This window comes from Onychostoma macrolepis, chromosome 25 (genome assembly GCF_012432095.1).
Source record: "Onychostoma macrolepis isolate SWU-2019 chromosome 25, ASM1243209v1, whole genome shotgun sequence".
NCBI classification, from domain to species: domain Eukaryota; kingdom Metazoa; phylum Chordata; class Actinopteri; order Cypriniformes; family Cyprinidae; genus Onychostoma; species Onychostoma macrolepis.
Window position 1 is genome coordinate 11,752,978 of NC_081179.1, and position 13,270 is coordinate 11,766,247.

General features: G+C 36.2%; 1 protein-coding gene across 1 annotated transcript; it reads right to left on the bottom strand.

Moving 5' to 3' along the window:
• Positions 1 to 3,875: 3,875 nt before the first annotated feature.
• On the bottom strand, positions 3,876 to 13,128 carry mmp15a (matrix metallopeptidase 15a). Its single transcript, XM_058766890.1, has 10 exons — positions 12,583 to 13,128; positions 11,377 to 11,525; positions 10,570 to 10,692; positions 10,161 to 10,465; positions 9,779 to 9,940; positions 8,241 to 8,509; positions 7,858 to 7,996; positions 6,673 to 6,820; positions 5,748 to 5,863; positions 3,876 to 5,413 (listed from the first exon to the last, which is right to left on the bottom strand). Exons 1-10 carry the CDS (start codon positions 12,697 to 12,699, stop codon positions 4,986 to 4,988), a joined length of 1,956 nt encoding a protein of 651 aa, XP_058622873.1. The 5' UTR covers positions 12,700 to 13,128; the 3' UTR covers positions 3,876 to 4,985.
• Between the last annotated feature and the right edge of the window lie 142 nt (positions 13,129 to 13,270).

Sequence of the window (13,270 nt, forward strand, 5' to 3'; positions counted from 1 at the left end):
ATGAATTATTGGCCAATGCGAATTTATAAATATATTATTGTTTATTTATTTCATATTAGTCCCAAATGTATTAGCGTATTTTTACAACCTTAAATTTTAAGAATGTATTTGTAAACACTACAGCTCAAAGGTTTGGGGTCATTTAAAATAATAATAACAATAACACTTTAATTTAGCAACCAATGCATTAAATTGATCAAAAGTGACAGTAAAGACCATTACATTGTTACGAATAAAAAAGAAAAAGAAAAAAAGTGCTTTGTAAAATTTTGTTCATCAAAGAATTCCACAAAAAATATTTAGTATCACAGCTGTTTTCAACATTGATCATAATAATAAACATTCACCAAATCAGCATATTAATGATTTCTGAAGGATCACATGACACTGATGACTGGGGTAATGGTAATTTATCACAGGAATAAATTATATTTTTACAAATTTTTTTTTTTATACATTTTAAAATTGTAGTAATATATATTTTTAAATAATATTTTGTACCATATTTCTGATTAAATAATGCTGCTTTGGTGAACATAAGAAACTTATTCCAAAAACAAAAACAAAAAATCTTACTGACCCCAAACTTCTGAACGGAACAGAAAACAGAAATGAACAAGCAGAAAAAATAAATGGTGTACGTTCATGTTAACTACCATGCTAAACAGCATTAATATATAGTTTACAACCTTATTGTATAGTGTTTAACTATTTAAGTGAGTCCACTTGAAAAAAACTTTCAGAAACGTAATTTTACTTCTGGTAAAAAGGATTAATATACTGGCTAATCCTAAAACACTCATCAGATCTAAACCACTACTTCCTTTTAGAGCACCATCAGCATGCTAAATAATGCTAAATCATGCTAAATGACAGATTCCAGACAGGAATACAGTTATTATAATCAAGTTTTTTACCTGAATGTTTAGCAGTTGTTGGACATTCCGTGGGGATTGAGACCATTCAGAGCGGACTTCAGCAATCTGTGTGGATTAGGATTGCGGCAGCACTGGGCTAACAGGATTAAATCTTGAAGGACAGTGCTACCCCTCATAAAACTACACTTAAAAACAATGGGAGCTCTCAATTAACCAGGTTAAAGTTTTAATGTGAAGAAATTGATATACCTAATATTATATATATATATATATATATATATATATATATAAAAATTTAAATAATGTGAAATTCTCTATCGTTCCCTTTGAAAAAAGAACATATCTAATGCTATATTTCTTTGCACTGACGAAACATTTATATTTCCTTAAGAAACGTGTGAAAATTAGTGGTATTTGTCCATGCAAAACTTTTCAGCATGATGCTAAGCTTTTCTGAGTGGTTGCTAGGGTGTTGCTATAAGGTGTTCTGAGTGGTTGCCATTTGATTACAAGGGTGTTCTGGGTGGTTGTTGCCCCAGTTCAAAAACAGAAAACATTAGATCCAGAGTCTGCATTAGCATACACAGCTAATAATATCAATATTATGTAGTATGAGGGCTAACATAACTACATCATCAGTTCCCATCTTCTGAGATTAACCCTGTAGCTAAACTACGGATATAAGTATACAACATAAAAAAACATGTTCTCACACCCAATTGATAAGATTTGTGTTTCATGTAATTAACTAATCAGAGCTGACAGCGAGAGAAATAATAATCCAGAAAGCTAATTCATGCTACATGCTAATTTTGTTAGCCTCTCTATGCCCTGTATCTTAAATCTGTATTTCCGGCTCATCAAATGCTACATAAGTAACACAGTTTACTGTGATTCTTTGACTTTTGAAGGTGACTGCGTCTAACTTGTTGCTTTCAGAAGCCAATGCCATGGCTATGCCAGGTCTGAACAGCTAAACAGCAGCAGATCCAATAATGAGATGAAGGCAGGATTAGCTCTGAACCAGCGAAAGAAAGGCCAGTGCGGCTGATCAAGGGCGGGCTGTTGCCTTACAGACACAAACCACAGCCGTTTTCAGGCAAACCATAAACTGATCTCAGGTAAGCCCCTCTGGCCCATGTCACCACCTGCTCTCGAATCTGATTGGAGGAAATGCAGAAGAGAGTTAATCTAATCCTCTAACTAACAGGATACTGCTAGGAGAGAGAGTGAAGAGAATGGTCCCATGAGTTGGTTTTTGTAATTAAAATGAGAAATGTAGGCCATTGCCTGTTTGCTCTTGTTGATATAACTAATTACAGGATTTCATGTAAATTGTAAGCTTATTTTATCAACAAACAAACAAAAATGCACAATGTCAGAGTTTATTGTGGTGATTATGCAATTCCCTTATTTGACAGGTGTGACGTAAAGTAAAAAGAACAAAAATGGCTGCAGCCTCAACTACTGATCCAGTTAGCCTCTGCTGGTAGATGTGGTAACTACACAATCCTGTAACTAAAAAGCATTTTTTTTGATTCATAGTGTCATGAACAATTCAATCCTACCATTAAGTCCACTTACTACCTTTGGGGGTAGCTGTTTGTAACGCCCCATCAAACAAAAATGTATAATATGTATAAAAATTTCTAATTAAACATTTAGGGTACAAGCTAACGTGAAGGCTAACTGACTAGTGGTGTGTTAAGCTGGTTCCCTGAAAAAGTAGCAGAACATTATATACATATATACAAAAATGTATTCAACACTCATCTATAATAGAGGGTACCCTACAAGGGTAGCTGTTTGTAATGCCTAAACGAACAAAATCATATAAAAATGTATAACCGTATAGGCTAAGCTAGTGGATCAATTGGTTAGCGGTGCACTAAGCTAGTTCATTGTGGCTGTGGTTGCTGTTTGTAACACCTGATCAAACTAAAAAGTATAATAAGTGCTGTATAAAAATATAATCGTACATGTGCGAAGGGTATTTGCTAAGACAGTGGACTTTGTGGCAATGGCATGCTAAGCTAGCACTGAAAGGGTATTTGGGGCAGCTATTTGTAATTCCTGACCAAATGAAAACACACACACAAACATACATATGTATGTGTGATATATATACACATATATATATATAAAAATGTATACTGAACATTGGTGAAGGGTATAGGCTAAGCTAATTGGTTAGTGGTATGCTAAGCTAGTTCACTAAAGAGGTAGTTGGGTAACAGTTTGCAATGTCAGATCAAACAAAAATTATGATCCGTTTAAAAAAATACAATTAAACAACTGCAGAGGTTATACCCTTACAAAAATGAACATGGTTTTATTATAGCAAAATGGTAGAAACCATGTTTTCTGGCATATTAACTACCATTTGTATAACCACAGTTTTACAAAACCATGGTTGAACTATGGTTAGTGTATAAAACTGTGGTTACCATGGTTTAACTATAGTAACCATGTTTTTATTGGTAGTAAAACCAAATTAAAAAACAACAAAAAAACAAAAGCATGGTTAATTCTTGTACAAGTTAAATAAGCAGGCTAATTAGCTAGTGGAATGCTAAACTCGCAAAATCTACCCTAAAAACACCACAAAGAATAATAGTAGATATTGTTTTCAAAAACTATCTATAGTTTTGGTTATGTAATATTACCTAATACTATTAATATAATATTCATAAAACATTTATGGTTAAAATAACAGATGACATGCATCATAAATTGAATTTGTAGGCTCTTTCTAGAATTGGTTAGCGTTTTGTTCAGCAGATGGAATCGCTTTGGAGGTGGACTTGAGTCAGAGGGTAGACGGCTACATCTGGCACCTTCAGCACAATAGCAGGAAAATAACATTACCATAACGTAACTGATATGGTTAGATTAAAAAAATGGAAGCTACAGTATATACAGTTTAGAAGTGTTACAGCCAAAACGAAGGAAGTGCACAATCAGCAGAGCAAGCTAAAAATTAAAGAGATACTTACATCCATATACTCCATTTTATTGTGAGCAAGCTATATACCAGATAATATCTGTGAACAAAAGCAATACATGCCCTGCATGATTTACTCAACTGTTAATACAAAACAATGCAAATCAAAAAATCAAATAAACATCAAATTAAGGGAGAGTTTTTCATTTGGCTCTACAAAAAAAGCACAAACATTCATATTGACATACAAAAAAGACACAGGTTTAAAACACTGAATGCCATGTGAACAAAGAAAAGCATTTTTGCTCAAACTGCTCAGTCTACTATGAAGTCAGTGAAAAGTAGTACATTTCCAACACAGTGGTGATGGTCTGCACTATTAAGGCACAGATTCAGCCTTGAAAGGCACTGACGGACACAATCCGAGGCCAGGAATGCCTCTCAAAAACAAAAACTTCACAACTGGGGGAGACTGGAAGTACGGTGGGGAAAACAAAGGAAAGTCCCACAGGAAGACAAACTTTGAGGGGGGAGAAAGAAGTAGGGGTACGCTAATGTAGGTCACGATGACAGTACGGCCACACCTCGGATTGCTTTTCCTCCCTCCTCCTCGTCTTTGGCACGCTCAGTGGAACTCAGGCAGAGGAAATGCTGGCAGGCTACAAGCCCCCATCCCCCTCTTTTTCTCTCCATAAAGTCCAAAATCAGCAACATCTGTGTAATGCAAGTCAGGCAAGGCTCCACGGGGGGAAGAGACTATATAAACCCTGCTAAATGTGCGTGAGACAATTTATTAAGCCTGACTTTTCTTTTAACCCTGCGCTTTCTGCAAGGCCTCGCCACAGAGTTTGCGGTTTCCTCCATTATTGAGGCCAGTTAGCAGAGGATGTGAAAGAAATGTGCTGATCTGAGCTTGTTTTCATACATCCAACGTTTCCCACAGTGTACAACCGAAGGGGCTCAAGAGGAAAAACTCTCAGACGGACGAATCACTCGCAACACGTAAACGTAAAAAATTAGCACACAACAATCAAAAGTGCAAATTCTACATTAGGAACGGGGTTTCGATGGGATGAGCACCATAAACGACAAGGTGTGTCTCTCTTAGAAAACGTATGTGCGGAAAGGTTTGGCTATTGGGTAGCGAAAGTGTGCGAATGTTTTCAGACCCATTGCTGCAGGGATCTTTTGCAGTGAACTAACACTTTGGGCGTCTCTTTCCTCTGGAGTGTGGTGATGATGATGTATATGACTCCCAGAATGCACAGAACCAGAACCAGAGGCACAGTCACCAAGATAAGAGTCATGATGTGTTCATCAGTCTCGTTCACTCTTAAGATGACATCTACTTCCTTTTTCTCGTCATCTTCGTCATCATTTCCGTTTTCTGCATCTTCTTCATTGTCAGGATCTTGATTCTTGTCGTTTGTCTCTGGCGATCGATGGTCGGGCTTTACGTCCGTTTCTGCATCAAAGTGCACCCGACAGCCCATGAAATCGTTTAAAATGGATCTCGGGTATCCAGCATCAACCTTCATTCGCTTGTTATCGAACCTCCAGTATTTGGTGTCTTTGTAGAAGTAAGTGTACGCTGTGTGGAAAAGAGTTAGAATGTTAGTGTATATAAATACACTAGCGACTAATAATTCCATGTAATCATCAGCAAATGCCTGATCAAATGAGATTCTAGCCAGGCTCTAAATTCTACAGCTATAAAAAGACTTGCCAAAGACGATCATGAACTATGGCGTGAAATTAGAAGTGAGAGCAGAAAGTTTTCAAGTCAAAGGTCTTATTGCGCCCCAGTTTTTTTAGCAATGAAGTCACATTTTCCCTCTCAGCTTTGGATTAATGGACTTGTCTCTCTTTTTTCATGCATTCAGCTGTGACATTTTCTCGGGCAGCATCCCCCCAGCCTGACTCACCTCCATCATCGCTGAGGAAGGTCCCTTTCGGGGAGCCAGGAATGGATCCCCACACGCTCACTGGTTTAGGGTAATCTTTATCCACGGTACGGGATTCTTCACTAAACCGCCAATATCTTCAGGAGAAAGCAGTAATGGAAAATAAAACTTTAATTCTATGTCTATGCTGATACATAAAGTAGCAGTTCACAGTTGTTGTTTTTTTAATGAATCAACAACAAAAAAAGTCATTATTTCAGTCCATAATTAAAAGAAAGAAACAAGAAATGATATTTTGCTTACCAAAATAAAAAAATCAAGCTTGTTTTAGGCTTGTTTTTAATTTGTGATTTAATCGTAATAAATTATTATATTTTATATATTATAATATTATTGATATATGTATGAAAATATGTATATAATAAAACTTTTTTTCTCCGTTATATAGCTATTATATAGTTATAATACTTTTTGAAGGGGATATGTTTGAAAATATACTGTTAGTTTGAGTAAAATGTGGACACAGCTTTTTCTTTAAGTTAACTATCCTTTAATTTAAAGGAATAGTTCACCAAAAAATGAAAAACGTGTCATTATTTACTCACCCTCCACTTGTTCCAAACCGTATGAGTATCTTCTGTTGCACACAATAGAAGATATTGCAAAAAATGTTGGTAACTAGTTGACGGTAGCCGTTGACTTCCATTCAATGGCTACTATCAACTGTTTTGTTACCAAAATGTCTACAGAAGAAATAAAATCCTAAAGGTTTTTTAACAAGTGGAGGGTGAGTAAGTGATAAAAGGATAGTTTACCCAAAAATTAAAATCCTGTCAAGTCCCGGATCAAACTGCCCGCTAAAGAAATATAATGTTGTTCTGTTAATGGCTAACTCTCAAGCACTTGACACATCTGGCCTTTTCCACAAGGGCCCCAGCATGTTTACCTGTCTCCTCTGAAGAAGTACGTATAGCCAGATGGTTCCCACCACACTGCTGAATCCACTCTGTCAGGCATGCCTTGACCATAACGAAACAAGTCCTGAGGGTATCCGGGCTCCACGTCTGCTTCTCTGAAAAGCCAGTATTTACTTCCTGCGGGAGTGATACAAAATACAAAGAGGGAATGGACAAAAAGCCACATTAGATGGAAAGACTTGAATGGGAGGGGTTGCATGGCTGAGAGATGATATCACAGAGACCTCTATTCAATTACTGAGATTGCACAGAAGATGTTTTGTGTTGCATGAAAGCAAAGTCCGCCTCAAACAAATGGACAAATGAAACTTGAAATCTCATAATCTGCATAAACAAAACAATAACTGTATCTCTTTCTACTACACATTCCCTGCTGCAAATTTTCCAGGTTTCTTCTCTCAAAACGAAAACAGAGCAGTCAGCATCTGGAGCTGAAGCTGACGCAATGCAGGCGAAGTCCTGAGATGCTGCCAGACTTTCCTTCTTTCCTCTCTGAGAGTTTTACAAGTGACATAATTTGACTCCAAGATGCTGTTACAGCAAGAGGAACAGATGTTTAAAGGAGAAGTAGATTGATATCAGGGAAATATTAAATGATTTTGATGCTTTTTTAATTTTTAAAAGATGTCTGTCATTCTCTATCACTGTCATAAAAATAACTTTGGATCACTATATTAACAAAAAAAAAAAAAAGAGGGAGAAAGAAATAATAAAAAAATCAAGAAAAAAAAATATTCACAAAAAAAATAACGCTATCAAATTGATAAATCGTGATTATTCGCATCCAAAATAAATATTTGCGTTTACATAATGCGTGTGTACTGTGTATATTTATATGTATATATAAAATACACACACATACACGTATATATTTAAGAAATATATTGTATAATATACACTGTAAACACATATACTATGTAAACAAACTTTTATTTTGAATGCGATTAATCGATTTGACAGCACTGATATAAAATCAGCATTAGTTTTGTTTCAATTAAAACAATTAGAAAATTATTTATTACTGTTATCATTATTTTTTTATAATTCTTATTATGAAACAATTAAAAATAAATTAGTTTTCACCCCTTTTTTCTTGCTTTAAGCATCAACCTCACTTAAATTAAGTTATTAAACATTTATTTAATGACTCGGACCTTTAAAGAACACAAATTTCCCATCATGCCGTTCATAGGCAGCGTCTATGTCCTCTGGAAGCCCCATCCAGAAGAAGGAGATTGGCATTGGGTAATTATCCAGAACCCGGTTCCTCCTAACCCTCCAGAACCAACGACCCTGACAATGAATAAAAACATTCATTTAGTCATAATGCTTACCACAAAGATGTGTGGAGATAAAGTTTGACCATTTTCTTGCAGACATCTGATCCAAATGATGGTCAAAAACAAACTAAATACATTGCTAGTAGTTTAGCACACACACACGCATATATGGTTACTAAGGTGTTCTAAGTGGGCTTTTTTATGAAGAACCACTTTATACAATGTAACTGCATTTACTGCAGATCAGTGTTATTAACCTTGAACACAAACATCTCCCCTCTCAGTACGGTCACTGTGTCAAAGTTCCCCTCGCAGATGTCAGGTGCATCCTGGTCCGAGCGTGCTGTGGGCTGGGGTCTATGGGACCTCCTGGTGGGGCGGACCGGAGGCACCCAAGGCCTGGTGGGTTGCAGAGAGGGTCTGGTTGTTTTCGGTTGGGACACTGTAGTGGTGGGTTCCGGCTCAGCAGTGGTTGTAAACAGGGTTGTGGTGGGAGGTACTTGAGTGGTGACAGTCTCTGGAGGTCCTGTAAATACCAAACCATAATGTATTTTCACACTTAGCTAATCATCTTCTTTTCCACACATACTGCATAGACACAGAATGTGTCACTTTTCCATCCAGCACCAGAAGACCCATGAGGCTCATTCAGCCAGCAGTGGAAGGCTTTCAAATGGAGAAAACAGACTCAAACAAAAGACACATACACTGAGAAATTCATTCGTGCGAAGTCACTGCAACTGGACTGAAAACTCAAGCACATAAAACAGTAGAGTGAGTATAACAACTGTATCATAAATGTGGCAAAGCCTAAAGAACTCATTGGATAATGACTGATCTGCATTGTGAGAACTCTCAGTTGCACCAGATACACATTTTGCACATTTTACAACTGCAAAAGACTTTATAAATGGCGTTCACACTGACAATTAATTTGAATTAACTCATTAAAAATGAATGTGGCATTCTAAGAATGCTATTATTTAGTGCAATAAAACTGGGATAATACACTGTTTGTATCACTCTGGATTGCTTAACCTATTTATTAAAAAACATTGATTTATTCAGGAATGAAATGAGTGACGGTCTTAATGAGTGAATCACTCTGTTAATCGATTCATTAAAAAACATTGTTTTAGAAAGGAACAAAATATGATTGTATTTATGAATGAGTGAATCACTAAATCATTCATTTAACTGATTCATTTAAAAATGCTGATTCATTCAAGAATGAAACAAGTGACTGTGTTAATGAGTGAATCGCTTAGTTAATCAATTCATTAAGAAACAATGGTTTAACAAGGAACAAAATGTGATTGTATTTAGGAGTGAATAACTGAATCATTAATTTTACTGATTCAATTAAAAAAAAAAACACTGATTTAACCAGGAATGAAGCATGTGATTGTCTTTATGAGTTAATTACTGAATTAATTAGTCAAACAAATTCATTAAAAACCATTCATTCAGAAACGAAACAAGTGACTTTTTTGGTGAATTACTGAATTATTCACTCATTTAGAAAATAGAAACAACAGACCACTACTGTATTTTACGCAAAGACATGCAACGGTTCCATTGTGGCTTTGTTTGGAACTATTTTTGATGGCAGAACAAAAATAGACAACGTAATTTTCAACACTGTATCTCAAATGTAATTTACTCAATATTAGGCTATCGTTCATTGAACTGTTGTGTAAAAGCCATAAGACATGCAAATGAATGTGAATTCATATCATGGAACTAATTTGATAGGTTAATTAACTGAAATGGGAAGTACCTCAAACTAGCTTACCATAGATCTGGTGAATGCCATTTATATCATCTTCAGTCAATGAGAAGCTTTCTGTGTCCATCCACTGGTAGAAAGGCGCCATGATAGCAGAAGGGTTGTTGGAGTGCTCCAACCCCAGCGCATGACCCAACTCATGAACCGCGACCAGAAACAAGTCAACACCTACAACCAAACAAGAACAGCAAATTAAATGACTAAACTAAACAAAGAAAAACGAAAACAAAGGGTTAAATCTGTTTCTGAACAGTTCAAAGACAATGCTGCTAACATTCACACATTCTCTGTGGGAAAGTTAATGCTAAGCTAATTCACAGTAAAAAAAAAAAAAAAAAAAGTGAATTTACTTTGAAGTAGGAAAAAGACTGCAGAAAAATGTTCACACCTGAGCCCTCCCGTTGGCTCAAGGTCCATGGCTCGTCTATGTCAAAATGTGTGTCTCCTCCCATTCCGGGACCGGGGAAAAAAGCATGTGCCAGAGAGCCACCTTCCCCATCAAAGAGAGACATATCGCCATGATACCCAGAGGCAAACAGTAGTATTATGTCAGGCCCCTCACTGCCATTCTTTATCTCATGATATGGGACCTCCTCGAACCGCAGAGGCGTTACCTTCTCCCAAACCTGGAAGGCTTTGCGAATAGCCTCGTAAGTCTGCTCCTGGCCCACTTTGGGTGAGTGGTTCTGAATACTTGGGAAGGAAATGATGAGAGAAAAAAAAATCTTTATTAGCTTGATCATTAACTTGAAGAATGTAAAATGAATTTGTTCTTCTGGTTTTGAGGTTTAATTCACCTGTAAGTCAGCTTGTCCTGATCCCACTTGTGGCCAGTAAGTGCGTACCGCTTACGTCGAGTACCTCCCTCTGTTGACTCCTGAAAATGATCAGGGACTCCACAGCGAGGTCTTTTCATGGCACTGAAAATGCAAAAAAAAATTATTAAAAAAAAAAAAAAAATATGAATACATGTATGTGCATGTAAATATAATACACAGACGCACACATTTATGTATACATAAAATTATACACACGTGTATATATAAATATATCAACATTATTTTAAAATGAGTGTATACATGTATGCGTTTTAAGATTTCTTGATCTCTCAGAGCTGCCATTCTAAAATTTGTTGTACTTTGGGCAATGACAATCTTACTTTTATGTTCTTTTGTCATTGTTAATTAGGTTTTCTTTATATTTAGCTTAAATTTATTAAGCTTTAACAAACTTTATTTCACTTAGATGCCAATGCAACATTTCTACTTTTATTTTTTCATCTAAAATTTAGATTTTATTTTATTACAGCATTATTTCCATTAATGAAAAAGATTTTTAATAGTTTTTGTCTTAGTTAGTGATAACACTGGTATACATTATTTATAATAACAATAATTCTAAATACATTTTAAAATAGATTAAAAAAATTTATTCATAAAATTCTTAATAAAATTTGTAGTTTTTTAATAAGTAATAAGGATAAGTTTCATGACCTAGTTACACTGTACACCGTATCAGTTTCTATTTTCTCAGTTAACATACAATCAAAACAGACTGCGATCATCTTGTTGTTCTACAGGCAGTTGAATAAGAGGAAATCATACTTAAGAGTGGCCAAGTCCATGTGTCCGGTCACCTCCAGGCCATAGAAACGCTGCATGTCCTTAATGGCACTAGAAAGGATCTTGGCTGATTGCATGGTGGACATCTGTCTGCTAGCCTGGGACAGGTAGCCATACGTCCTCAGCCATGACTTTAAGGAACACCACACAGAAAATATTGGAGAGTTGACAAGGTGTTGCAACAACTACTAAGAAGTGTGGCAATGATGGGATTACACAACAGAAAGAAAAAATGAGTGTACAGGAAGACATTAATAGACAAGCTGCTTTTTAATTATGCAACTATCCATTAGAATCCATCAGGAAAAATAATAATAATTTGTGTTCCAGAGACAAGTTTTAAATGTTTGGTAAAGAATTGAATATTAATATTTGAAGGTGTTTTCAGTTAAGACCACTGCCACATGGTCAGGCTATGAGGACAGATGAAAACATCCTTACACAGCATCTGATGCTCACCAGAGGTTGCAGAAACTTCCTATAATAATTCTCGATGTTGAAATTACCAAACGGTTACTAAACAGATAGGACTGGATTCAATACCAGGTAACACATTGAAACCCTATGGTCCTGTAAGGAGTAAAAAGAAACTTTATTATTTTAAAAATGTCAAACAGTAAAATGGCTTTCCAACAGCATTGTAAAGAGAAACAGAATGATTTTTTTTTGACTGCTTATTTGTATTTATCGGATGTGTGTCCAGTAACCAATAAGTTATTTATGCTTTCGAATACAATAGGGTGGTCATTAGACTACACACACAAAAATATATTTCAATAATAAAAGCTATTGGTGTTGTTGCAGCATTATATTTAACTAAAGCTTTTATGACCTAAATAAACGTAAATCAATTTTTTAATTTTTGTTTTGGGATGTGTCTAACTGTTAAGGTACACATTTATCACATGATAATGACAAAGTTAAGCAATTATCCAAACAATACAAGTTAAAGTGTGAATGGTGTTATCAGTAAACCTGATATTATTAAAACGGAGTTGAAAAGTGTGAATAATGAAAAAAAATAAAATTGATCAAACCGATTCCTAATTGCCAAGTTTTATTAAATTCCCAATCCTGGAAGACCAAAGCAAAATGTAGCCAAACATAATTTCACAACTCAATATGTACAAATAAACTCCACAAAGTTAGTATCTCTGTACAAAACCCTAAACCATTGCTTCTACAAACCTCTGCGTTGAAAGCATCATCTTCTGCAGTTGTTTTAGCAATGTTGACAAACAGCAGGATGAAAATCACAGTAACGGGTCTCAGCGACCGATGCGATCTGCTCCTGCGGACTGACATCTCTCCAACTCCGGGACAGCAATGAGAAATGAACACACTACCTTCTCCTCCCCAAGAACCGCGTGATTAGATCGCAAGCCGGGAGAATCTAGTCTTTTATCGCCAAAATAAGGTCATCGTTCTGCTCGGACCACAAACCCACCAGCTTAGTGCACGTCTTTCTTATGCCGTCAAGTTTTCACTTGTATTGCTATTCGTGCAAACAGTTCGCAAGGTCTCCAGTGGCGCGCGCACGCTTGTAAACTATAACATTAGCATGACCAGCAGCTATCATCCCATTAAATATTGAATAAAAAGACTACTTGTTGATATCTGCATTGCATTGTTAGTGTTGATATAAGCACCGCCTGGATAAACCCATCTGGAAATGTCGAGGACCAGGCGGCGCGTCCTCGAAACGATCCTCAATCTGTTGCAGGACACCAAATATGAGCATGAAAGCTCGTGAGGATCTCATGCTGATATGAAGCACGCAGCCGCACCCCATTCCCTGCCCACTTTCTCGGTTTACCTTTATGCACACCATTCTTGGTTTTATAATAAACATTCCAGATGTATTTTTGAAAAACGC